Source organism: Aspergillus versicolor (genome assembly GCF_001890125.1).
Source record: "Aspergillus versicolor CBS 583.65 unplaced genomic scaffold ASPVEscaffold_9, whole genome shotgun sequence".
Taxonomy (NCBI): Eukaryota; Fungi; Ascomycota; class Eurotiomycetes; order Eurotiales; family Aspergillaceae; genus Aspergillus; species Aspergillus versicolor.
Genome location: NW_024467532.1, coordinates 1,083,960 through 1,109,694, shown reverse-complemented (window position 1 = coordinate 1,109,694; position 25,735 = coordinate 1,083,960). Strand labels below are relative to the sequence as shown.

Sequence of the window (25,735 nt, the reverse complement as noted above, 5' to 3'; positions counted from 1 at the left end):
AACAGTAAGCACAGTTTCCTTGCTCGAGACAGGCGGATTACATGTCACCCACTAACTGCCATAATGGCTTTCCTTTCCGAGAAATTATTGATTGCGAAGCTTCCGATATTCTTCCGAGGTTTATTAATTTAAAAGATCCTGCTGTACATATCTCCCCTGTATTACCCCTACCCCTGCCTCCTACCCCAGCTCTGTGTCTCACCACAAATATGACGGCCGATAGAGCATCAGACCAGGCTGTGGGAGATGAGAGGGCCATATCCAGCAAACAGGAGATAGCTGGGCATGGCCAGGCAGCTACCGACCAATACGGCCACGCCCTGCTGGAGTTCGACAAGGCCGCAGAGTCCCGTCTACGCTGGAAACTGGACCTGTGCATTGTTCCAACTGTTGCGATATTGTATCTATTCTGCTTTATTGATCGAGCTAATATCGGTGAGTAGCTCTTGTTCTCCGATATTAACTCTGTTCTCCAGCTCACACACGACAGGAAACGCGAGACTCGCTGGTCTGGCCACCGATCTGAACATGAAAGGGAATGATTACAACCAAATCCTCTCCATGTTCTATATCTCATATATTATATTCGAGATCCCAAGCAATATCTGCTGCAAGGTTATGGGTCCAGGATGGTTTCTGCCGTTGACAACCCTCTTATTCGGTGCTGCATCGCTTGCAACAGCCTTCGTCCACACCGTGGGCCAGGCATCAGGAGTCCGGTTCGTGTTAGGCATATTCGAAGCAGGCATGATGCCCGGTATTGCATACTATCTATCCAGATGGTATCGACGCAGCGAGCTCGCCTTTCGTCTATCCCTTTATCTTGTTACTGCGCCCCTTGCAGGAGCATTCGGAGGCCTCCTTGCTTCAGCGATCTTAAAGCTCGACCACTTTGGCGGCCTGCACACCTGGCGAATGATCTTTGCAATCGAGGGCATTGTCACAATCGGCGTTGCAATCATCGCCTTTTTCACCCTCACCGACCGGCCAGAAACCGCGCGCTGGCTGACCCAGGAAGAAAAGGATCTCGCGATAGCCCGGCTCAAGGCAGAGCGAGTCGCAACAACAGAGGTCCTGGACAAGATCGACAAGACGAAAATGCTACGAGGCGCCCTGTGTCCTGTCACATTAGCAACGGCCTTTATCTTCCTGCTTGATAACATCACAGTTCAAGGTCTGGCATTCTTTGCGCCTACAATTGTACAGACCATCTACCCCGATGCCACTGTTATCAGACAACAACTCCACACAGTGCCTCCTTATATTGTAGGCGCCTTCATTAACCTAGTTATCCCATTCATGAGCTGGCGCCGGGACAACCGCATGCTATTCTTCGTCCTATCCCCGTTACTCATGATCAGCGGATACATCATGTTCCTGGCCAGCACAGACGGAAAAGTCCGATACAGCGCAACATTCCTCATAGCCAGCGGCGCATTCCCCTTTGGAGCCCTCTGCAACGCCCACGCATCGAATAATGTTGTATCAGACACCGCGCGCTCCGCGGCAATCGGCACAAATGTTATGCTGGGCAATATCGGAGGGCTGATTTCAACGTGGTCGTTCTTGGACTTCGATGCTCCCGACTATCATATCGGGAATGGCTTGAATCTGGCCACGGCTAGCTTGATTATGATTCTGAGTGCGGTGCTTTGGGCCTGGATGGAGTGGGATAATAAGAAGAGGGAGATGGTTGATATTAATCAGGCTCTAGACGGCATGTCGCAGAAACAGATTCAGGATCTGGACTGGAGGAATCCGGCTTTTAAATGGCGGCCATAGACTAGTTACAGTATCCTGTTTCTAAGGTTGGTCTGGTCAAAATAAGGAGAGCTTAAAACACGGAATACAATGTATGGTCTCTGTTGACGCCGTCCATTGGCTCGGGTGTAACCATCTCATACATACGTCAGTTCCACTAAAGCTTCATATCACCAGCACAACCAGACCATGTCAAGAAAAAAAAGAAAGAAAGAAAAGAATAATAGCCTATACAATAATACACCACTAATGTCTATTGAACACACCTTATGACCCCCAAAAATGAAACTCCGCCACAAAGAAAAACGATACAATCCACCACACATCCTCCTCACAAATGGCCGATTCCCCGTATCCCTCGATCTCGCCCGCCAACTCACCCTCGCCGGATGTAAAGTCTACTGCGTCGACCCAATGAAATACCACGTCTGCCGCTTCTCAACCGCCGTCGCAGGAAGCAAAGTCGTTCCGGCCCCACGCACCGACACACACGGGTACATCCGCGGCGTAAAAGAAGCCATCGCAGCCTGGAACATAGACCACATCATCCCAATGCACGAAGAGGAATTCTACCTCGCCGAGTCCCGGGACCCGGCTATACTGGGGAAACTATTCTGCCCGCCCTGGGCGCTTCTCGTCTGTCTACATAGCAAGGGCCACTATGCGCGGATTGCGCGGGCCTGTGGGCTGGATACCCCGGACACGTATATCTGCAAGAGCATGGATGATGTGAGGCGCCTGGATACGGTGAATAAGGAGTGGGCGCTGAAACCTGTCTTCGGGCGCGCGAATACAAATGTCTACCATTTGAAGCCTGGGGAGCCGATTCCCCAGGATATACAGGTGAGCGAGAAGGTGCAGTATGTTGCGCAGGAGTGGATTCATGGGGTGCGGTACTGCTCGTATAGCGTGTTTAATCATGGCACGCTGCGCGCGCATGGGGTGTATCCAGTGCTGGAGACGATCGATGGTAGTTCGTCTGTGTATTTCCAGTCCTGCTCGCATCCCGGAATCAAGGAGTATGTGCAGCGGCTGGGTGAGGGGTTATACCCGCTGCACGGACAGATAGGGCTGGATTTTGTCGAAGCGGCGGATAGACTGGTCACTATTGACTGCAATCCGCGGGCAACGAGTGGCATCCATCTCTGGTCTGGGAGGCCGCAGCTGGCGCGCGCGTTCATAAGTAACACGGATGAGTGTACTGTGCCCCGGCGTGGACGGCTGGGCACGGAGTTCCGCCGACAGGTATTTCCTGGGATGATGATGTGGGAGCGCAAGGGCGTTAATATGAAGCGGTATCTGAAGCATATGTGGCGGTTGGTTAGGGCGAGGGATGTGGTTTGGGACTGGGCGGATGTGATGCCGTCGCTTGCGTCGCCGGTGCTTCTCACGTACTATTATATCCTGTGTAGAGAGCATCGGCTGCAGCTGGCGGACTTGTTCCAGTGGCATATGATCTGGGAGCCTACGGAGGAGTCGTGGGAAGAGATTAAAGCGCTTGATAGAGGGGAGCAAGAGAAGCTTCAAAGACAACGCGATAGTGGATGTATATGCGATGAATAATTCAGGAATCTTGTATTTATTACTCCATTATAGCTAGAACGCTATCTAGCGTAGTACAATTTAGTATTGCCTGAGGCCACTATGACATCGGATTGACGTCGTCTGGGTTCTTATATGGCCCTCGCCCAGACTTTTAAGATATGCCAACCGCAACAATGCCCATCCCCCCACTGCCATACCCTAGCAAGCTCACATATCATGAAATCGCAAGTTTCACCTGGAAGGTCATCGCAGCTTGTAAGCCTCTACGTCAAGTCACTCTATAGATACTGACCACTCAGTGGGAGTTGGTGTCTACGCCGCCGTGAAGTTCCCATTTACTGCAAACGACAATACAAAGACTTTCCGGGCTTATGTCTCGCATGCCTTTCTAAGGCAAATTACTAAAAGCCTATCAATACGCCAGATCCAGTCAGTGATCACTTTCATTGTGATTGTCATGTTTGTTGAGATGGTTATGTCACTAACGCATGCCAGACTCACAACAACAGGAACATCGTACAATGAATTCGCCAAGTCAAGGGAAATCGTTCCTTACACTTCCCACTGGGGAGAAACCGGTCATGGCTTCTGGGTCGGCAGCAGCAGTGCGAATTATGTCCTCGTGTGGTTTCACGGTATGTGAGCGCTCTTTAGAAGTAATATCTAACAGGTATACACAGGCGGCAACTACTACTCGCCAGCACACCCAGCATACTTTGACTACTTGAACGGTATAGTGGAAACAGTGTGCCGCAGCATAGGAAATCAGTTCGCCGTTCTTGTCGCACCATATACATTAGCTCCACACGCAAAGTATCCGTGCCAATTGCGCGAAGGGCTCGATGTCCTGCGTTACCTGGTAGAAGTGGAAGCAAAAGAGCCTGGAAAGATTATTCTAGGAGGAGACTCCGCGGGGGGAAACCTGGTGCTTGGAATTCTCTCCCACCTGTCCCATTCTCATCCTGATCCGAGTATTCCCGAGGGTCCGTATATACAAGAAGACTTGGCTGGTGCGCTGCTGCTGGTTCCTTGGGTGTCCTTTGACCAGACCTGGCCGTCTATTGAACGGAATGCCGAACGGGACTGTGTATCCCTTGTCCCTTCAAGCGTTAGTGCGGAGAACTGGTTAGGAGAGAAGCCCCTGGATTTCTATAACGAGCCTTTGCGAGCGCCGGTGGATTGGTGGAGTAATATAAAAGCAAGGCAGTTACTCGTTGTTGCTGGCGAAGATGATCTGATGGTGGACTCGCATGAAGCGTTTGCAGCAAATCTCAAGGTGGGTGTCCTACATTGGTATTCTGGATATAGTGCACTGACGGTGATCTAGATATCGAACCCTCACAAAACCGAGGTAGTTATCGCACCCGGTGAAGGCCATATCGCGCCGATTCTGAACTTGATGCTGGGTGATCAGTCCGAGTATGAATCTACCAGAGCTATGAAGAAATGGTTGTTGTCTATTGTTGAGTAAAGGTGTGAGTCTTGCTCTATAGTGTATTGACCTTATCATGTCCCCTACAATCTGCAATACTCGATTATCGCAGTTGGAAGGCAGTACCTTTGTTCAATTACCATATGAACCAAAAGCAATTACAATTCTAAGAATTGATCCTCGAAGACCTGCCACGTCACATTTAAATCCCATCCGGCTGAATCCAGGGTCTCAGAAATGGGAAGGCCACGGACCAGTATCAACCGAGAAATTGTTACACAGCTCCTCAGCTCTGACTTTTGAGCTGCCTTTCAGGCCCTATGAAGGCCTCTGCGATGTTTACACTTGGCATCTGGCACGGACTCGGGTTGGTGGTCGATCTGTGATGCCTGGCACAGCGGGAATATTGCTCATCTCTTTAACGAACTGAAATCTATTGCGAGATCCAGACTTCAATACAGTCCCCGTGCACGGCCCGGAGTTGAGGTTGTCTGTGCTACTAAACCAGCACCCGACGGGATACAGAATCCGGGCAGGAACAAGGACATCCAGGGCGTTTTCGTCGGAGGGGGAGATAGAAACCGTCACCGGGATTTCAACGATAGATAATAAGGCTGCTGTCAGCATGACAGGCGTCCCATCACCGGTCATTGAAGCAGGAGTAAGATTGTTTGCCAACCTTACATCCATGTCAATTCCTGGTATCTGGACTGCAGCCACAAGAACGCTGCTCTGCAGTTCCAGACAGGCCGGCGTATACGTCCTTAAAAGTCAACTTCTAGCCAGCTGATGGTTTGACGAAATCCTATCTTCTTTGACGGTACCCCTCACTGTCAGGCAGTACTCTAAGAAAGAAATGTACCTCCGCATATCCGTCCTCGCTATCTCCTTCGTCGTTGTGTTTATCATACTCAAGAACACTATATCCACGTACAATTCCGGACGACGGAGCTGTCGGTGCCTGCCCCATGAACCCTGCTGGCCCTCTACCAACGAATGGAATATTTTCAACGAGAGCATCAATGGACACTTGGTCCATCTCCGCCCAGTAGGCGCTATCTGCCATGGAAAAGAATTCGACCAAGACGCATGCAACTTTGTGCAAGAGAACGCTAATAACTCTGTATGGCGAGCATCCGAACCAGGTATGCCCCCCATCATACCGTAGTAGCAAAAGTTAACAGGTTATGAAGCTACGCTACAGTCGGCAAACTGGGAGAGCAGCTGGGAGGAATGCGGGAGCTGCGATATCACCTCGTACATAGACGAGCCCTGCCACCAAGGCCGCGTCCCACTATACGCCGTCCTCGCTGAATTTGCCTCGGAGATCCAAACGGCCGTCCGATTCGCGAAACAGCGCAACATTCGCCTCGTCGTGAAGAATACCGGACATGATAGTATGGGCCGGTCGAGTGGGCCTGGATCCCTCCAGATAAACACAAATCGGTTGAAGGGGATAGATGTCGTCTCTGACTTTATACCACAGGGTGGCAGTGTTTCCCTCGGACAGGCGGCGACACTTGGCGCGGGGACTCTGGCGTTGGAGATCTCGCAGGTTGCGGAAGATGAGAAATTCAATGTTCTACTCGGCCTTTGTACCACTGTTGGTGTTGCTGGTGGGTTTATACAAGGTGGTGGTGCGTCTTTGCTTGGGCCGACGCATGGGATGGCCTCGGACAATGCACTGGAGTTTAATGTCGTTACAGCGGAGGTACATCGCTTTACTTACCATTATAAAAAAGATTTACTAACGATATGCAGGGAGATCTCGTCGTGGCAAACGAGTTCCAGAATCCAGACCTCTTCTGGGCATTGCGAGGCGGAGGCGGCGGTACATTTGGCATCACTGTCAACACCACAATAAGGACATTCCCCGATATCCCAGGAATAGTATTCACGCTCACGGCAGCAATCTCTCGACAAGACGAGCAGTTCTCAGACACAGACGCAGCCTTGTGGGAATTCGCAACAGCGATCGTCAACATCCTACCAAGTCTAAAAGGGGCAGATAGCAAAACAGGCGCCGCCATTGTCTCTGGCATCCAGGAAGACGGCGTCCAGCTCGTTACTGAGATCCTCTTCCCAAATACCACCGACACCACTTCCATAGGGGCCAAGCTCGCCCCATTACTCGCCAGACTAGACGACCTCGGCTTCTCAATCGTCTACACAACCAACACAACCCTCTACCCGCAGATATCAACCTACTTCAACCAACCCCGACTCGTCGACCTAGCAGGCACAGGCCGCATCGAAGGCTCCGTCCTCATCTCCTCATCCCTCTTCTTCTCCCCAGGCGGTACATCCCAAATAATGAACGTCGTCTCAAACCTCACCTACCGCGTCGGCGATCTAATCGAAATCTTCCTCTCCGGCGGCGGCCAAGTGCACGCAAACAAGGACCTCGTCAACAGCGCCCTGCACCCGCACTGGCGCGAGTCCGAAATGCTGGTTACATACCGCCGCACGATGCCGCTAGGTGCAACTGCGAAGCACTTCGTCGATAGCCAGATGCCGTTTCTGCGGGCGCTGGAGACGCCGAGGATGGGGTCGTTTCTGAACACGGCGGATCCCGATGAGCCGGATTTTCAGCGCGCGTTCTGGGGGGATAATTATGCGAGGTTGCTCAAGGTTAAGCGCAGGTGGGATCGGGATGGGCTGTTTATTGTGAACCTGGGAGTTGGGAGTGAGGGGTGGGATAAGGAGGGGATATGTTGGACTGGTCGTGAGAGGGAGTATCTTTGATATAAGCTATTTATATTAGTTAGAGTGCACTGTTGTTGATCCCTACTGATCTATATCTGCATCTAACATATCAGCATATACAAAAAGAGCCCTAGTAATCAAATCCACCGCATTCCACGTCCTGAATCCCTGCAGAATCAACGCCCATGCTCGAACTGCCTTTGCGGCGAGAAGATGCGGCATAGTATCAATTGACTTGGGATCGCCGTCTGGTGTAGAAGATTCCACTTCGCGTAATGTCTCTTTGATCGCGGATAATAGGCTTAATTCGTCCCCTTGTAACGGATACTCAAGGCTTGCCGGTGTCGCAGTCTGTAGAAATTGGCTGAGGACGTACGCATACTCCAGCGAGCAAACGGCGTGCATTACGGACCAGTTGGGTACTCGGCCGACGAAATAGACGCCCATTTGTACGGGTGAACATAGTGCTACAGTCTGGCGCAGCGGTCAGCTTCAAGATTGTGGAGGCGAGGATAAAAAAACATACTGCATGTCGTGCAGCGAGGACTAAAGTAGAACCCCTGGGAAGCATCGGCTGATCTCTCAGTTTGCTCGCTATCTGGATATGATCTTGTTCCAAAAGTGAACGAGCCGCCCCAATATCCGTAACTATACGAATATTCGCGAGGTGGAACAAGGCCTAGTGACCGTTAGCGTGTCTTCACTGCCCATCAAGGGCAACGCACCGCTGAATTAAAGGCAATCGGCCCATGTTTGTCCAGCGGACTCACGGACGATTCCGGATTCATCTCCCATCCAATCTGCCACTTTTTCAACGCCTGGCGCTGGCTGATAAATGACCCCGAGGCCACGTTACTACCGTGGTGGCTTGCCTGCTGGATTGAAAAGATGCGTTGTAGCAGCGCATGGATCAAGACATGACTTCCAAGGGAGGAGCAGGTAGGTGGCCCGCTATCATCCTGAAGCAGGTGTGAAATGCAATCCTGGAAAAACGGAGCAGGCTGTGATTTCTTATGCAGATTAAGCCAGATATCTTGATCAGGCGCTTTCCACTCTGATTCCGTACACGGAAGACGAAGCTGAATATCTGAGATCGTCAATGGGGATGGGAGATTGAATACTATAGTGTGCAGGTTGAAGAAGCAAAATATGATCAATTTGGTACGCCGCGCACTTTCCGCGCGTGCCCACTTGTTCCAGTCCATAGATTCTGGGTCTGTAGAGTCGTCGGCTAGGCCATGCTGTCGGACTAGAACTGCAAGCATACTCTGAGTAGCAATGGCTTGTCTGACAAGAGATCGATGCTCGCCGCCCCATGTTGCCATGGCCATGAGGTAGAACAGCGCTTGCATTGTCTGAACTAGCTCATTACTTTCATGACCAAGATTCACCGGCTCCTTGGTCTTTGCCTGTTCTAGTCCATTCGATATTTGAGATGGGGTTGATTGAGTCTTGGTCCGCCGAGGGGAATTTGTATAAGTATCAACGGTCCCATCCAATTCCACTAGGTCACGACGCCGAATTTTCTCTGCGGCAATAGACCGCGCAAGAGGAAACAGTTTAAGGCCCTGGTGTGATTCAAGGCAATACTGGCTGCCCACCGCAGCAAGTGACAATATAAGCTCAGGCGCCATCTCCCGCAGCGATAATGTCTGAGGATGGATGATCGGAAAATGCGGATGGAAGCCATTCATAAAGCCGTGCAGGTAGCGGGATATTGCATGGCGCGAGGGGATCTCGTAGCCGTGGGGCAGAACTGACGAGAAAAGGAAGACCTCCCTGGACAGCCAAAGCCAGTCATCTTGAGAGACTCGCAGGAATGGTGCGAGATGTACGTGGTGCCGTCCGACGTCTGGTGGCGTGGCAAGCGGAGTTGCGGTGCCTTGATCCTGGAGAGGGGTGGTTTCCAGCCCTGGGGGAAGACTAACAGGGTTTTCGAGCGGAGACTGAGAGAATAGATCGTGCATGGATAGCTCTGGGAAGAGAGCAGGCTGTTCCACAAGAAATGGCAATGCAACGTTGTCCAAGTAGTTGATGGGGAATGGTTGAACAGTTGGGTCTGGGAAAGAAGGTGCATTCATGAATGCCCCTAAACTATCCAAGTTATCAGTTTGAGGGATGGTCGAGGGGGCAGATACGTGGCTATTATTGTCGATGGGAGCACCTTCATCGGTCTGGCGTATTGCATGCAGCCCGTTGTCTAAATGAAAACATCAGCGAAGTCAACAGAGTAGTAACAGTGGCCACCTACCCTGGAAAGCATACTCATTACTCCGGCTAGTGACTTCTTCCCTGGCAGGAGATTGGTGGGACAGTTTGATATGACGATTCAGCAAATCCCTAGAAAGATGAGACAGGGCACGCCAAGGACGAGGGAGACACACTTGCGACGACAGGCATAGTTACAACGAGAGCAGGTAAACGGCTTTTGACCATAGTCTAACACATTAGCGACCTAGACGATCAGGTCAAAGGAAACCTACGAATGGTGACATGTCGCTGTAGATGCTCGCGGCGATTGAAGTTGCGCTCACAGACAGTACACTTGAACGTCTTTTGCCGAGCCCGCTCCGGGGTAAGCGCTGGGTTGCTGCGTGTGACTCGGGGGCTCATAATTAAATTAGGACAAACACCTCCAGGAGATACAATGTGTGGATAGAATGCGTTGGAGTTTGGGGAAGATGTCGGCGTGCGGGGAATAGGGCTTGGCATTTGGATCGAAAATTGGGGAAGAAAATTGGGGAATTGGGGAAATGGTTCGTTCTCCAATTTACGCCACCATGAGAATTTGATTGACTTACCTCGTGGAACTAAGTAGAAGGAGGTACGTTAGCGTGATAGGACTGACACGATCTAAATTGTTGGGTTTGTGCCGGTAGCTGCTGTGTTGTGTTGGTCGATATATCTAGTTCCCCAAGCCGAACAATGCCCTTTCGATACTTGCATAGCCGAGATGTCCATTAGTAGAATATCACAGGAAACAAAGTACAGCAAGATGTAAGAGTGTAAGCATCTTAAAGCTTTGAATATAATCTGACTTTCACTACAACTAAACGGAGTGACCCATCCGATTGATTCATAATTTTCTCCCCTGTAGTTTAAAACGCCGTCTTATTATATAACGTCGTATTCAGCTGCATATTAGACCACGATTACCCCGGATAACAGCTTGAATTTGCAAACCCCGACGCACTCGAGTTGTATGTCCCCTCAAACCCCGCCTCGATGATGTAGGCTGCATGCTCTGCAACCATGAGGCAACCAGTGATCGAGTAATAAAGCAACTTTATCCAGTCACGGAAAGCCAAAAAAAATATCCTCTTACTCTACCCCAAGCTTCAGTGTCCAACCCCGCCCATATCAGATAAATAAGAACACCCCTCAAGTTGAGCTGCATTTAATATCACATTAAATTTCATCACACAATGACAACCCAAACCTGGCAGTCCCTTCCGCGTGCCGTTGCTGCGTCCCTTGAGAAGCTCCCCCAGCTTCTGAACCAAGACCCCCAATGGCAAGCTTTCATCAACACAGAAGGCATCCACCAACAAGTAACCATCGGCATCCAATCAACCGGCTCAAATGATGCTATCCTAGTTACCATAGAACCTGGCGCACGCACCACCATCTCAACCGGCCAACCTTCAGACGCCGACTTCACACTAACAGCCCAACCCTCCCACTGGGCCAATTTCTTCTCCCCAACCCCCAAAGCACCCTATACCAGCTTTGTCGGAATCCAAGGAATGAACATAGTCCAAGACGGCGCAGGAGTCCTCGGCAACCGCGACAAATACAGCCAGTACGCACACCTCACCACACACCTCCTAAACACCATCCGGGAGGGCTTGCACGGCCCTCCTATTCTAGACGAAGAGCAGCCCGAGACAGACGAAGACCACCTCGTAGGGAGGTATATCTACATCTCACCTCCCCTCTGGGGAAGATCCAAGGTATTCTACGAGACAAGCGGAGACGGAGCGCAGCAGATCGTCTTCCTACACACAGCAGGAAGCGACAGCCGACAATACCACGCAGTTATGAACGACGAACGTATGCGTGCGAAATGCACCATGTATGCATTCGACCTCCCCGCGCACGGACGCAGTTTTCCCGGACAAAACCATCTACCTGGGAACCACACTAACACCGAGGACGCCTATGTGGGGTGTATTCGTGAATTCGTGAAGGCTCTGAAGCTGGACAAGCCGATTATATGTGGTGCGTCGATGGCCGGGCAGGTTTGTATTGCCGTTGCGATCCGCGCTGAGGAAGTCGGTGCTGGTGGTTCGATTCCGTTGCAGGGGTGTGAGTATTTGACGATGAAGAGGCAGTTTAATGATAAATCGCCGCTGGTGAACCAGACCTTGTTTAACCCGGATTGGATATATGGGATGATGGCGCCGAGTGCGCCGGTTGCGAATAAGCGGTTGGTCTGGCATACGTATAGTGGCCAGGCGTATGGCATCTTCCATGGGGATCTGGATTTCTACTTTGGGGGGTTTGATGCGCGGGATCGTGTGGGGGGCATTGATGTGAAGAAGTGTCCGATCTACTTCTTGACTGGAGAGTATGACTGGAGTACGACGCCGCAGATGAGTGAGGCGACAGCGAGGAAGATTAAGGGTGCTGAGTTCAAGGAGATGGCTGGGCTGGGCCATTTCCCTGCGACGGAGAGCCCTGGGCGATTTGTGAGTACGTGCCTCGAATAATTATGAGTTCTACTGACAATTGAAGATTCCGTACCTGATCGATGCGATCGACTGGATTCAGAAGACTCGTGCTTAGGGTAGTTAATATATGTCCTGTTCAGGTTAGGGCACTCGCCCACCACCTATCTTTCCTACCAATCAATGCGATTTTATATTTGGCAACTAGACCGTAGGGATATTTGGTGATCATTGCTTTTAGCTACAGTACATGCAATAACCCCTCTCCTGCCAACCGATGATAACCTCGGACTACATTTCCCCGCAAGCACCTGCAGATTTCCCATCCGGGCTTTCAGGATGGAGCGGGGTGAAAGCCCAGATATAAGTGGCGTTTTGTCTGGGAATATTCAAGCTCTATCATAGTAACTTCAAAAAATTCTTAGTATGGCCCTCGAGATCGCAGGGAAGACCGCCCTTGTCACCGGCGGAGCGTCAGGAATCTGCCGCGAATTCGTCAAGAAACTGGTAGCTGGAGGCTGCAATGTGACTATTGCTGATTTAAACTCTGGTCCAGAAGATAATGGAGCCGGTGAGACTGCCCAAACATCACAAAGTCCTGGCCAGACCATGTTTGTGCAGACCGACGTTACAAACTGGGACGAGTTGCAGAATGCATTCGACAAGACAATCGAGCGGTTCGGGCGTCTGGATATAGTTTGTCCTGGAGCTGGTGTATTCGAACCAGTAAGTCAAGCTACGTTTCTTTCTATTCTGCGGTGGAATGAATTACTGACATCTGCAGCCATTCTCAAACTTCTGGCACTTCAACAAAGGAACCGACACAAACGCATCATCCAGCTTTAAGACACTTGATATCAACGTCACCCACCCCATCCGCGCCACCCAGCTCGCCATCGACGCATTCCAGCGCCAAAAGCTGAACCACGGTGTTGTCGTCCACGTCTCCTCCGTTGCAGCACAAGCCGCCGTTCTGCCCGCCCCGATATACGCAGCAAGCAAACACGCCGTCTCAGGCTTCGTGCGCTCCCTCGCAGACCTCGAACGCAGTCTCAATATCCGCGTCAATGCCGTTGCGCCAGGGCGCGTCAAGACACCACTATGGACGGCTGACAAGCTAGAATGGGTAGACGAGGATGCGGAGCCCTGGGTGACTACTGAGAAAGTAGCGCAGACGATGCTGGATCTTGTGACGAAGCCGGAGCACGTTGGTGGAACGGTGCTGGAGGTTGGTGTCGATGTGGTTCGGTCTGTTCAGGAGCTGAATGATCCTGGCCCCCAGGGGCGTGGGCATGCGGCGACGAATGTTGCTGCGGCTGTGAAGAACGTCTATGGGCTTATCGAGGAGAACTTTGGGGTTTGATGTGTTTCAGCTACGTAGGGAACTTGTCTATTTCTTGTTTAATGGTCTCCTATCAGATCCGATTTCTCACACCCATGTTTACATAGAGGGCTGCACTTTCCTGTTGTACCTGTCCCTATCGTCCCTTCCATCGTGGAAGTGATTCAACTCGTTCTCAAAGGCAACAGAAATCGGTATAGCTCCTTCTAATTCTGGATCGCGCCTTCCCGGGCATTGATTTAAGCTTAAATTCACCGTCTGGGAAGGTACAGTCAGCGCCAGGCGGAAGTGCTCCTTCCGGTAGAACCTCTGCACACGGCGTCAATAGCCGGGCCTACGAGGTATTAAAATCTAAATGGCTGAAGTTTCATACTAAGTCACGATTGCCAGCAGCGGTAAATAGGTCGCGCAACCACACCTATACCTGAGAGCCAGATTCACCGGGACATTGTAGCTGTTATATCAGTCCGAGAGACAGCATTGGATGAATACATCCCAGTTAATGCTGTGGTTATAGCTTCCCATAATGCTATGCCTGGTTCGACCAACTTATAACAATAACATAATACAAACCGGAAAGTCTCGCCCACGGCGTTACCATGTTCCTAGATAAAGTGTTCCAGCGGCCGAATCACGACTCCATGAGACAATCGGTATGCGATACATGGGATCAAATTCCACTATCCGGGTTACCGTCGGGGCTATCGGACGGCCCTCGGAGGAAGGATCTGTCCGAGAAATGGACCAGTTTCTCCTCCGCTACACCTGTATACGGTGTAGCTGACTGGATCCGGGAGACTGGCGCCTAGGGCAGACTCTTCAGCTGACTGTCGTAGTCTTCATTAACCAATTCGGCGGAAAACATATTATCGGGGCCTCTGGCTTATTGGCCAGCTCAACGGCGTCTCCACAGTTTACACCATGCAGGATCTCTTCCAGATACCCTTCCTTCGCTCTGAGTCTTCCGGGTCTCAGGCCCTTGGCACAAACGGCTGAGGCCAGTCGCCGGTGGTCGGTGTTTTGGAGAGCGCGGGGAGATCTCAACCCTCGCGCATCGCTGGACTGCCAACTATGTACTGTCGACTGTCTACCGTTACCCCGGAAGGCTCCCGAGGATGATTCACCAGCTAGTGGCGCGGAGTCGGTGCTCGGGGCTTATCTGAGCCGTGTGATACGCGCATGCGCCCCGGAGGTTCCTCTTCGGACTACTCCGTATGATACGGCTGGGGAGACAAGCCCCGTCGTTTAAATGGCCAGTCTAGGCTGGCGCAGACGGAACTATGAAAACACGACTGCTGATTCTAGAATTCCTGCCACGCGACGGTAGGCCCGGACCAATCAGGCGGCCTGCAATATTCGGGATTGTCTTGATCTTCATCAAGGATGGGGAATTAGGGCTCGGGCCAGAGGATCGAATCATGAAACGTGAAACTTGCCTGAAAAATAATACCGGACTGCAGAATGCAAGGCAAAATAGCGGTCTGAGTGGCGTTGGGGCTAAGGAACCAACGCTCCTGCAGGAATTCCCAAACCCTGACGATTAAACTAACCGCTAGTTGTTCCATAGTGTGCCCGGACTCAAGCGGCATAGATAGAGCGCACGTTGGCTTGATTGGCCAATATACCGCAGTTATTGACAACGAAGGGCCAGAGACCGTATTCCATGGATGTGGTACCCGAGCCGTCAGGACCATGAGCTTTTTCGATGGATCTTGTGTGGCGGAGTTGCTGCTATGGAATGGTATCTTGTCTCAGCTGAAAGGCCGCTGCGCTGTGCCAGTCCGCTTAAATCTGCGCCGTTTGAATGGATACCGACCGCTGGAACCTGAATGCAACCTCAACTACACAGATCGCGAGAATGTTCTTCACTCTGAAGCATAACAGACACACTGCCGAGTCGTCGTTCGAGAAGACAGCTGCCCCTTTCACCAAGAAGCGCGAGGGACGACTGGCGAAGGTCGCGTGCACAAACTGTCGCATGAGCAAGGCATGTCCTTACTGAACAGGTGTCGGTTGAAGGTCCCGTCTAAGATGCATGATATAGTTGAAATGCTCCGGGGAGCTGCGAGGATGCCAACGATGTCGGGGCAAGAAGATCGAATGCCAGTATCCCAGGATGGCCAAAGAAAAGGACTCGCCATCACCATCACCACCAACACCGGAAGCAGTGCAACAATTAGAACAAGCTAAAGGAAGGTCGCCATCTCCACTTGCTCCCGCGCAGACCGAACCAAATATACAAGAAGACTTCATAGATCCAGCGGCATTAAATCAGAAGCCAGCGTTCAGTGCAAACTTCCAAGACCTAGGTCTGGCGATCGAACTCGATGCCTCTGACTTCACCATGTCCGAGAACACAGCTGCTGCCTGCACGTTGCTCTCCGAGGAGGAGTACATGGAGCTATCAAACACCATGGTCCAATGCCAGCAGCCTTTCACCTCCGTGGTCAACACCAGCAACACGCCATGGGACGACATGCTGCAAATGGAAAACACAGACTTCAACACCAGCAATTACACCACACCACCCACACTCTCACCTCCAGAGCCAACGGAATCAACCTGTTCATGCTTTTTCCAAGCCGTCGGCACCCACGAGGCCATCGAGGTAGCGGTGTGGTGCCAGAAAGAGTCGTTCAGTGATGTGCAGGACATTCTACGACATCATAAACAGGTATTAGCCGAGTGCGAGGGTCTCCTTGAATGCAGTAGGTGTAGCAAGAATCCCGGCTTCATCATGCTCTTGATATCCATGGTGCGGAAGATACTTGAGAGCCTGGGGCGGATATGTCAAGTAGCTGGCAGCCCGAGGAGTACTTCCGAGCGGGCTCCAGCTACGAATGCCGAATTCAATCGCGAGTCCAGGGTGTGGGAGAAGGTTGGGAATGGAAATGTAAATCAAGGCAGAAATGGATACGGCATCAGTATACAAGGACAGCAGCTTGATGATGATGACGAGTATCTTGTCCTGCAGAGTCTGCTCAAGGCGCGGGTTGCAAAGCTAGAGCATCTGCTGGGCTTGCTTCATAAAGTTGTTGTTGAGCAGAGCTGGCCAGCACATAAGAGCCTTGTTCGATGTCTGCAGAGCCGGGTTTTAGGGCGATGGATTATCGAGTGAGGAGTACCCAGCGACAGGGTTTATATATGGGAGGCCTTCTGTACACTAAGGAGAGAAGAAGTTTCTAGAGATTCGCTACGTTACTTAATAATGCCATGAGCTTTATGATCATCGATGCAACGAATTCATCCTCCAGAGCATCTCGATGATGCCATATCCGAAGTCCAAGACTCTAGATCTGCTGTATTGGGAAACTCGGGGGTCGGTCGTTCCTTTTGGGTAACCCCGACGACTCTCAGTGCGGCAGAAGGATGCAAACTAGGTAGACTGTGGATTAGAACGAGCAATATAGGAAGTAGTATAAAAGCTGTAAATAGCCCAATTCTTTAATGACAATATTTTACCACCACCCTGCTGCCACACGACAACCATCATGTCGCGTGCTATAGACAGATTACCCACCCCAACGCAGATCCGCAAAAAGGAGATCATCGTGATTGCCAGAAGTCGGTACGTTCCTATACCCTATACCCTATTCCAAGTACCATTTTCTCTGATGATGCGCGCTGCTTACTCCACCCAGAACGGGTACATTGTCGGTGTGGCAGGCCCTTAACATTCTCGGATACCGCACCTACCACGGAGCAGAAGTGATTGCCAATGGAAGCTCGCATATCGATGTGTTCGAGGAGGCCTTGAATGCGAAGTACTACGGCATTGGCAAGCCGTACGGAAAAGCCGAGTTTGAGAAATGGTTTGCAAACTATGATGTGAGACCTCGCCCATCTCCCAGCCACCTCAATGCTAACGAGGTCTTTTGAATGACAGGCACTGGTAGAAATCCCCGCTGTGTTCCTCGAGGAAATCGTTGCCTGCTACCCCGACGCCAAGTTTATCCATATCGAGCGAGACGTGGACGGGTGGTACAAGTCGGTGATGAACACGCTGGCCGAATCGTTCAAGGCCGTGGATCGGTGGCCATTGAGACAGCTTCGACTTGTGGACAGCTTTGTCGATAAATTCTGCAAGTTCCACCTCTTGGTGTATCGGCTCTGGTGGCACGGGAGGGCGCTGGAAGACGGCGAGGAAGTCCTCAAGAAGGACTATAATGAGCTGTACGACCCCCCCCCCCCCCCCCCAAAAACCTTGGCTATCGAGATATACTGATAGATGGGAATAGAAACCGCGCAGTCAAGGAAATCCTCCCAAAGGAAAAACTGAATTCATTCCGGCTCGAAGACGGGCTTGGATGGGAGCAGCTTTGCTCTGTACTGGACAAACCTGTCCCCGCTGTGCCATATCCACGAGCCAATACACCTGAACGCTTCGACAAGATGCAGGCTGGATTCGTCCAAAAGGCGATGCGGAAGGCAGTTGGATTGGCAGTGACTACAGTGTTCGTTCCGGCGGCTGCTGTGGCTGGGTGGTATTATCTGCGACATGTGCGATCGTAGATAGCTTTCTTTTATTACACTTTGTATAAATAGCACTATAGAGGGAACATAGTAGGAATATTATTTCAATATGTTTATTTAGAAAATACAACTACAGAAATGACCTTTCTCACGTAGATAGATTCCGATCTTAACTACGCACCGGCGTTAAGCGCACATTCAATCCCCCTTTAGGTCTTGAGGTAAGTCCAGTCTCAATGACCAGTTCAGACTCCTTATCCGCCAGTTCCATTCGAAATGCCCCAACCATAGCAGCGAGTAAACTGGCAAACTCCCCCCTTGCAAACCCCTGTCCGATACAAGAGCGGGGGCCTACCAAGTCAGCTTCAGTTAGAAATAGGAGCGGCATCTGAATAAGAATAACTACTCACCATGTAAGAATCTCATAAAGGCAAAATTTGACGAGCTTCCACCATTATTTGCGCGGTTAGGGCCGAGCCACCGTTCCGGATTAAACTCTGGCGCATCGTCTCCCCAGAACTCTTTCGATATATTGGTTGCCCGCGGAGAAATGACGATCTCAGTCCCGGCTGGAATGTGTTGATTGAGGATAGTCGTGTCTTTGATTGCCACCCGTCTGGTCAGTCCAGCCGGGGGATGGATGCGGAATACTTCGTTGCAGACGGCATGCAGGTATGATAGGCTGTCTAGACGCTCTGCTGTCATTGACTTGGTTTCTGAGCCATGAAGGATATCCGGTAGTTTGCTATGCACTTCTGCCCGGAGTTTGTCCTGGACCTTTGGATAGAGACACAATGCATACAGAGCCCAGGTCATGGAAGTTGCGGTGGTTTCGTGTCCGGCGGCGAGGAATGTCAGAAGATGATTCTCCAGCATGACGTCGGTAAATGTACCAGATCGCAGAGCCACCGATAAAATGTCCTTCGAATGTTCTGTGAAGTTCTCTTGCTTTTTCTTCTTCTGGACACCTCTCTTTCCTGCGATCAACCGACGGGCCACCCCTGTGAGAGTCCTGGTAGCCACCGAGACAGCGTCATTGCGCTGCCCAGGGAACAGGTTCTTCATGATGTATTCGCGAGCTAGGAACAGAAGTATAGCCAATGACCCCTTGGGCGGCTTCTGCTCAAAAACACTCCGGTACGCATTGACTATTTCGTGGTCTGGATTATGGATGGTGTTGAACTCTTCTCCCAGCCCGGCTGTCCCTAAGATATCGAGAGTGCCGCGAGCCAGCCAGTCTGCCACGTCAAACACTTTATTTGGCTGTGAACTTTGTCGGATATTCGCATCCAGCTCCCTAGCAAGTAACACGGACTTTTCCCAGAAGATCGGATACAGGTCTTTGATATGTCGGAACGCAAACGCAGGCATGAGATTCTTGCGTTGTTTCTACGACTCGCAGTCAGCTTCTGGTCACATTCAAAGATAAATGCGCACGTACTTTATGTTCCTCGCCCTCTGCAATAATCAACCCGACCCCCAAAATCCTCCCTAGACCCTGTCGCAGCTTGTAAGGTTTCGAAAAGTCGTAGCTCTGCCGGACGAGAACCTGCGAAAGACCCTCGTGGCTCGTCACAAACACGACCTCCTTGTTAAATCGCTTGCGATATCGGATTAAACCGCTATTATGTACCGTGTTGATCCAGTGATGTAAAGGCATTCCAGATCGCTCATCTTCGAGTAGCTTCGTATGCCCGCTGAGGATGGTTCCTCCCTATAGGTGGGATGGACATTAGATCTCTGTTGGATGTATAAAGAAGGGGTAACTACCTGAGGCTCGGGGAGGTTTCTTAGGGGACTGAACATAAACGGCCATAGATAGAGCTTCCAGATGGCCGTTCCAAACAAGAAGCTAATCGCGGACACAAGCCACGCGAAGGCCGCTGGTTGGGATGGCCATAGATGGCGCACTAGCAGAGACTGCAATATGCAGCCAGCAATCGCAAACTTTGCGAACGACATGCTTGGGAATTCCGTATCCTTGTTTAGATGCGCAACTCGCGCATGGCAAATGGTGGATTATATGCGCAGGCTCGTACGGCTGGGAGGTAGATACCGGCTCAGTTCCGTACAGTTTAATCCACATGCATTAATGGGGCCATAATAAAAACTATCTTATAATAGGATAATTATTATTACGCCGATCGTGAGCTCTGCTTGAATTGTTGGTACCATGCAATTCCGGACCATTCGGCATCCGAATTAGGAAGTCCGAAGTGCAGCCATACTCGACCGCATCCACTCAGATCGTACCGCGCATGATAGAAATGAAAGTAAATAAAATAGAGCAATGTTTCCGAGGAGCCACCATGGGCATGGTGTCCCATCACACTACTTCAAGACCAACTCCTGTTGTGGTTACTTACCACTAGCATCAAAATGGTGGACTCAGGCACTTTGGATCTCATAAAGAGAGGAATCGATGAGCAGAGCCGCTGGGCAAGCTACGGCCAGATAGCCGCAGCTCTTCTCGGCCTGTACTGGGTGCTATCCATCTTCAATGGCAAATCAAGTCCTAGACTCCCCGGTGCGCAGGTCCACGGCCACAAATGGAGATGGGAACCTGCTCTTGTGCTTCAGATCAGGTTTGTCTTTGGTGCGTTTGACATTATCTCGAGTGGATATAATAAGGCAAGTCAAATTCCATTTTCTATAGTTCAGCTGGCTGACTGCCAACAGTTCAAAAATACCCCATGGGTCGCCCGTCGATACGACACGGATATCACAGTCCTCCCAATCAAGTACCTCGAAGAGATGCGATTGATTCCAAGAAAAAACTGAATGGAAAGTTTCCACAAGTCAATGTAAGTATATGGTCAATAGCAAACAGATAACTTGGACAGCATTAATAGTTTAACAGAATCTAGTGCCCCGATGGACATGGACCCAATTCATGATGGACTCTGACCTGATCGTCCGCGTCCTCAACTCCAAATTAACACCCGATTTGACCAAATTCGTTGAACTGGCAAGGACAGAACTGGAATACGCATGGGAGATTGACGTCCCGAAGCCGGACAGTAAGCGCAACATACATGTATTGATAACCCCGGCTAACACGTTGAACACGCTAGACTGGAAAGAAGTCGACATCCAAGAAGTCATGCGCATGCTCGTCGCGCGCATGTCGGCAAAAGTCTTCATGGGCCAGCCCGCCTGCCGGAATATGGACTGGCTCCGAGTCTCAATCGAGTTCACATACGACATGTTCGCTGCGGCGTTCACGCTGCGCATGTTCCCGCCCTGGCTGCACCCGATTGTAGCGCACTTCGTGGCCGCGCGTTGGCGGATGCGCCGAAACATTAACATCGGCAAGGCTGTTATTGGCGATCTCATGCGGGAGCGTAGGGATGCACTGGAAAGAGGGGAGGAGCCTGATGATACGCTTCTTGGGTGGATGACTGATAATGGGACGGAGAAGGAGGTTGAGATTTCGGAGATGGCTGCGCGGCAGTGTGCGCTGACGCTGGCGAGTATTCATACGACGTCGCTTGGGGTGAGTAATGTTCTTTTTGATCTTGCGAGCCATCCGGAGTGGGTTCCTGTGTTGAGGGAGGAGATTGAGGAGGTGACCAAAGCATATGGCAAGATGGGGGAGAAGGGGATGCCGTCTAAGCAGTGGATTGCGAAGTTGGAGAAGATGGATAGCTTCCTGGTCGAGAGCCAGAGGATCAATCCGCCGATTCTTCGTACGTTTTCACAGTTTTCACCCATATCGATGGTTACTGACAAAGTGCAGTGCGCCCCCAACGACTTGCCCTAACTCCGTTGACGCTCAAGGATGGCACGCATATCCCCAAAGGAGCGATGGTTGCGTGGGCAGGACACCACCACGCGAATGACCCGAGTATCGCCCCAGAGCCAGAGGTATTCGATCCGATGAGAAACTATCGCAAGCGCCATGCCAACAACGGCGAGAATATGAACAAGTTTGTGGCTGGCCAGACGGATATCAACAGTCTTTCCTTTGGGTACGGTGGACAAGCGTGTCCAGGCCGCTACTTTGCCGTCAGCGAGATCAAAATGATTTTAGCTCGTCTGCTGGTTGAGCTTGATTTTGCCTACCCTGAAGGAAAGTCGCGTCCGCAGAATATGTTTGCGGACGAGAATGTCTTCATGGATCCTAAAGCGAAGCTCATGATGCGGAAGAGGCTGTAGTTTATGCTAGATTGAAATTGAGCCATTATTGTACTAATAAAAAGGCCCACAATCCATATTAAGCAGATATAACATGGTCAGTGTGCTTGAAACTGCGACGTATGCTACGATATTATGGTTCAGTAGTGCCAATGTAGGGTTGCCATATCTTCAATGAAGGGCCCGAGATTTACTCGATGGAAAAGCCGTGAACGAGTCTGCCTGGACCAGGAAAATAAAACGAGACGAATCATTCTCCGTATTTTTTGGATTGGAAAGTCTATAACGGCGGGGTGTCAAAGTGGAGATGTATATATCTATGCTCTATATTTGGTCCTAACAGTAACGAAATACATAAACAAAAAGCAGTAATCCAGTCCCTGCTTTATATGCTAAGATCAGTTCGGAATCCGACTGGAAATATCCTTAATAACATAAACCTGCCCATAAAGATCCACCTGCTCACAAAACATCGTCCAAACAGCCATGCGTCTCTCCGCCAACCTGACAGCCTCGCCATCCCTCGTCTTCGCCGCCACAGCCCGGGTCAGATTCCCCAGTCGCTTGAATGCATCCTCATAACAGCTCCTCTCATACTCAGCCAACTCAAACAACTCCCTCTTCTTCCCGTCGATACTCTCATGACTCCCAAACTCAGGAAAATCAATCGAGTTCAAGTTCCCCTCGTCGCGATCCCGCTCCGCCGAGCCAAGGTCGTTGTACATGCGGCACATGGTTGAGAGATGTCGACACACCGCAGCGGAGAGATACTTTTCCTGCGCGGTGGGGAAACAGTCGGTACCTCCGCCTCGAGGCGTTGACGTGGTGCCCAGGAGGCAGCTTATGAAGGCGAAGGAGTAAGGGCAGGAGATGTGGTCTGCGGAGATGGTTCGGACCCATTTGAAGAATGTGCTTGTTTCGGAGGATTTGGATCGAGATGTTTGTTGTTGTGGCAGGCGGGCGCTGTCTTCTGCCTGGGTGGCGTGGGCGAGGAGGTAAGTTCGCAGTTCACGTCGGAGGATCTTTTGGTCCCAGAGGCTGGAGGACTGGACGGTAGGATGGTGAAGAACGTGCTTTAGGAATCTGGATAGCTGGGTGTAAACCATTTCGTAGCTTGGGTCTTCAGCACCAGCACCATTAGTAGTGGTGCCGTTGGTGTGGCCATTCTGACGGGGTTCTTCATCAGGAAGAAGCTTCACGATGAGCTGGCGTAAGTCTTGCATACGACCCTGGAATGCAGGGCCTGCAGCGGACTCCATGAACTCGTCGACCTGGAAGTTCAACAGGGCAATGACCGTCATCTCATACAGGAACCAGGTAGAGGCATAAGTGCGGACGCGGTTATTCGCACTTGTCCAGAACAGCGGGATAACGTCAAAGTACTTGTCTTCTTCGATGTCGTTCCGGGGGAACGCCTGTTCCTTGCGCGCTCGCAGGAGCGGGTGGAACAGTGCAGCCTCGACCATGGAGCCGTGTAGTTCCCATTTGGGTAGTGACTTGAAGAGCGGTGCTTGGTGAAACAGCTCAACATGCTTCTTCATGCGTGCAGTGGGCGTGTTCCACAGACTAGATCCAACTGCAGAACCGGGTTGAGACATGGCGGTCTTGAGTGCAGCAAGCAGGTACGATTCCGTCAAGAGTGTCGATGCGTAGCTGACCTTCTCAGTCCAGATGTAGCTCGCAGGAATATCACCAATAGAGCTGACGAATACAACACCACGTTGGATGGCGTCGCTGAGAGGGGCTTCGAGGTCGTCGAAGAAGCGTAGTCGTCGAGCCTCTGTCAGGATCAATAGTCCATATGCTGTTTCCTCGAGGGACTGGTTCCATGAGCCGTCGTCCTGCTGGTCTAGAAGGGCCCGGAAGCAGGCCTGGAACAGAGTGACGGCAATTCTGGACTGTGTATCCTGGTCAAAAGTGTCCGGTAGCTGGCCATTCTCGATAGACTCCAGTAGATCTGTGAGAGCCTCAACCACAAGGAGTGATGGATACAAGTAACATGTGTTCTATATAGTTAGCCTATGAACTCTCGTATATGAATGATTCTTACCCATTTGTCCTTGATTCTCCCATCAGCCTTCCACCAATAATCGCACACAAACTTGGCAATCTTGACGACCTGCCTTGCATAGACAGACACATCTGGCTGGCGAAGAAGAGCCATCATGGCATTGCAGTTGGCAGTGAGACTCGGGTCTCTCTCACCGGGATATGTCAGAAAGTGGCCCTCATGATCGAACATCTCAACCATTTTTTGAGGCGTAACAGGTTCCCCGAGCAGGTTCAGCGAAGTAATCGTCTTTGCAGTGTCGTCGACATCGGGCGAGAAATATGGGGCTTCCCAGTTAGATGAAAACCGATATAGGACAGAGAATACTGGAGACCTACCAAACCGAAGAGTACCGTTCTCATTCTCAAAAGCACGCTTGAGGAATTCCTTCATCTTGCTCAACTCGGCCGACTCCAAATCAGCAGGCGAGAACCCGGCTCTTAGTAACGTTGATAAAACCTGCATCCGTCAGAACAATACGAAATAAAGCAACTCGCTTAGAGACTCACCCAAGAAGCCTCAAAGTGCGTCGAGGGAAACGCACTAGGAATGCCCCCGGTGCCAGCACCAGCAGCGTACTTAACCACATGCCGGAGATAATCTTCCGACTCCCCATCCCATTGCGACGAGTACATCAAATACGCAGCAGTGGAAGACGGCGAGCCCAACATGGACCCCTGAACCTTATGATGCCGGACTTTATCGAAATCGATCTTTCCAATGAACGACTCCAACGAGTGCAACGCCGTCAGTCGGTGCGGGCCATACAGGTATTCAGGTCGGAAACGGGCCATTTTGGCATTGTGGATCTCCATCAAGAGTGTTTTGGCTTCGAAGTCGAAGACTAGCGAGGGGTCCTCCTGTTCCAGAAGGTCGAGCATGGCTGGGACGATGATCTCGAACCCGACGTGGTCTGTGGTTGAGACATCCCAGGCAGCGAGTTGAGACCGCAACGACGCAGTAGCCTTTTCGATACGGGAGGCAAGGTCGTTGGTATCGTGAGAAAGCTGTAGTGGCTCCGCAGCGTGTCGTTTGAGAGCTAGCAGAGGCGCAGCGGTGTTTAATATTCCATCGATTTGTGCACGCATTCCTATCGACCAGCCACCCTCGTTGGACTGGGTGGTAAGGAGGTTCTCGAAGCACTCTGGGAAGAGCCATTGTTTCTGACCATCCACAGGCTTGCTTACCATAGACACCCAGGCGGTGTCATAGGCAGCACAGCTCATTGTGCCGAAGCCATATCGGTCGTCGTAGTTCTGGAGGGACCTCTGGATCAGCGACCGAGCGTCGTCGCCCAGGCGGTTGGAACGCAGCATGGTGGGATAACGTGGTTACCGTTACCATTGGGATTATAGATCGGGGTTCATTTAAATAAAGTGTGTTATTTGAGACCCATTGGATGTTGACTGCTGGATGGGACGTCTCCGGATGTCTTGTTGTGGTGCTCCGAGCTCATCGGCGATGCCTCTTTTATACCTCCGTTTGCATTTTAGCCCCATCCTCACAATAAACACTGTAGAGCTTGCTGGAGACTAAGGTAATATAGCATACTACGACCCAAACAACGAACATCAATAATAAAATCTACGCGGTTTCTGGAAAGAGTGGAGAGGTAGAAA

At 51.1% G+C, this 25,735-nt stretch overlaps 12 protein-coding genes across 12 annotated transcripts; 9 read left to right on the top strand and 3 right to left on the bottom strand.

Moving 5' to 3' along the window:
• Positions 1-209: 209 nt before the first annotated feature.
• ASPVEDRAFT_87132 (uncharacterized protein) lies at positions 210-1,782 on the top strand (the record flags this gene model as incomplete). The annotated part of the gene is made up of 2 exons (XM_040817987.1): positions 210-435; positions 491-1,782. The coding sequence occupies 2 exons, from the start codon at positions 210-212 to the stop codon at positions 1,780-1,782; spliced, it is 1,518 nt and encodes a 505-aa protein (XP_040671560.1).
• A 261-nt stretch (positions 1,783-2,043) lies between these two features.
• Positions 2,044-3,324, top strand: ASPVEDRAFT_32153 (uncharacterized protein; the record flags this gene model as incomplete). Its single annotated transcript, XM_040810572.1, has 1 exon — positions 2,044-3,324. One exon carries the CDS (start codon positions 2,044-2,046, stop codon positions 3,322-3,324), a length of 1,281 nt encoding a protein of 426 aa, XP_040671559.1.
• Positions 3,325-3,479: 155 nt separating this feature from the next.
• On the top strand, positions 3,480-5,205 carry ASPVEDRAFT_895000 (uncharacterized protein; the record flags this gene model as incomplete). The annotated part of the gene is made up of 4 exons (XM_040818633.1): positions 3,480-3,561; positions 3,606-3,941; positions 3,987-4,582; positions 4,634-5,205. 4 exons carry the CDS (start codon positions 3,480-3,482, stop codon positions 4,775-4,777), a joined length of 1,158 nt encoding a protein of 385 aa, XP_040671558.1. The 3' UTR covers positions 4,778-5,205.
• A 389-nt stretch (positions 5,206-5,594) lies between these two features.
• Positions 5,595-7,483, top strand: ASPVEDRAFT_87129 (FAD-dependent oxidoreductase; the record flags this gene model as incomplete). The annotated part of the gene is made up of 3 exons (XM_040817986.1): positions 5,595-5,883; positions 5,932-6,449; positions 6,500-7,483. 3 exons carry the CDS (start codon positions 5,595-5,597, stop codon positions 7,481-7,483), a joined length of 1,791 nt encoding a protein of 596 aa, XP_040671557.1.
• A 42-nt stretch (positions 7,484-7,525) lies between these two features.
• ASPVEDRAFT_87128 (uncharacterized protein) lies at positions 7,526-10,057 on the bottom strand (the record flags this gene model as incomplete). Its single annotated transcript, XM_040817985.1, has 6 exons — positions 7,526-7,918; positions 7,971-8,123; positions 8,170-9,644; positions 9,696-9,784; positions 9,829-9,883; positions 9,928-10,057. 6 exons carry the CDS (start codon positions 10,055-10,057, stop codon positions 7,526-7,528), a joined length of 2,295 nt encoding a protein of 764 aa, XP_040671556.1.
• An 812-nt stretch (positions 10,058-10,869) lies between these two features.
• Positions 10,870-12,232, top strand: ASPVEDRAFT_138125 (alpha/beta fold hydrolase; the record flags this gene model as incomplete). The annotated part of the gene is made up of 2 exons (XM_040807461.1): positions 10,870-12,135; positions 12,182-12,232. 2 exons carry the CDS (start codon positions 10,870-10,872, stop codon positions 12,230-12,232), a joined length of 1,317 nt encoding a protein of 438 aa, XP_040671555.1.
• Positions 12,233-12,504: 272 nt separating this feature from the next.
• ASPVEDRAFT_199222 (uncharacterized protein) lies at positions 12,505-13,808 on the top strand. Its single transcript, XM_040809277.1, has 2 exons — positions 12,505-12,840; positions 12,899-13,808. The coding sequence occupies exons 1-2, from the start codon at positions 12,541-12,543 to the stop codon at positions 13,475-13,477; spliced, it is 879 nt and encodes a 292-aa protein (XP_040671554.1). The 5' UTR covers positions 12,505-12,540; the 3' UTR covers positions 13,478-13,808.
• Positions 13,809-15,130: 1,322 nt separating this feature from the next.
• Positions 15,131-16,574, top strand: ASPVEDRAFT_894994 (Zn(II)2Cys6 transcription factor domain-containing protein; the record flags this gene model as incomplete). Its single annotated transcript, XM_040818632.1, has 2 exons — positions 15,131-15,443; positions 15,501-16,574. Exons 1-2 carry the CDS (start codon positions 15,261-15,263, stop codon positions 16,572-16,574), a joined length of 1,257 nt encoding a protein of 418 aa, XP_040671553.1. The 5' UTR covers positions 15,131-15,260.
• A 373-nt stretch (positions 16,575-16,947) lies between these two features.
• On the top strand, positions 16,948-17,968 carry ASPVEDRAFT_32146 (sulfotransferase family protein; the record flags this gene model as incomplete). The annotated part of the gene is made up of 4 exons (XM_040810570.1): positions 16,948-17,024; positions 17,098-17,284; positions 17,343-17,629; positions 17,695-17,968. 4 exons carry the CDS (start codon positions 16,948-16,950, stop codon positions 17,966-17,968), a joined length of 825 nt encoding a protein of 274 aa, XP_040671552.1.
• Positions 17,969-18,098: 130 nt separating this feature from the next.
• ASPVEDRAFT_138421 (cytochrome P450) lies at positions 18,099-19,891 on the bottom strand (the record flags this gene model as incomplete). The annotated part of the gene is made up of 4 exons (XM_040807487.1): positions 18,099-18,280; positions 18,340-19,318; positions 19,371-19,643; positions 19,700-19,891. 4 exons carry the CDS (start codon positions 19,889-19,891, stop codon positions 18,099-18,101), a joined length of 1,626 nt encoding a protein of 541 aa, XP_040671551.1.
• A 417-nt stretch (positions 19,892-20,308) lies between these two features.
• On the top strand, positions 20,309-22,087 carry ASPVEDRAFT_32144 (cytochrome P450; the record flags this gene model as incomplete). The annotated part of the gene is made up of 4 exons (XM_040810569.1): positions 20,309-20,525; positions 20,609-20,733; positions 20,790-21,618; positions 21,669-22,087. 4 exons carry the CDS (start codon positions 20,309-20,311, stop codon positions 22,085-22,087), a joined length of 1,590 nt encoding a protein of 529 aa, XP_040671550.1.
• A 377-nt stretch (positions 22,088-22,464) lies between these two features.
• Positions 22,465-25,432, bottom strand: ASPVEDRAFT_137870 (terpene synthase family protein; the record flags this gene model as incomplete). Its single annotated transcript, XM_040807441.1, has 4 exons — positions 22,465-24,072; positions 24,117-24,403; positions 24,455-24,575; positions 24,626-25,432. The coding sequence occupies 4 exons, from the start codon at positions 25,430-25,432 to the stop codon at positions 22,465-22,467; spliced, it is 2,823 nt and encodes a 940-aa protein (XP_040671549.1).
• Between the last annotated feature and the right edge of the window lie 303 nt (positions 25,433-25,735).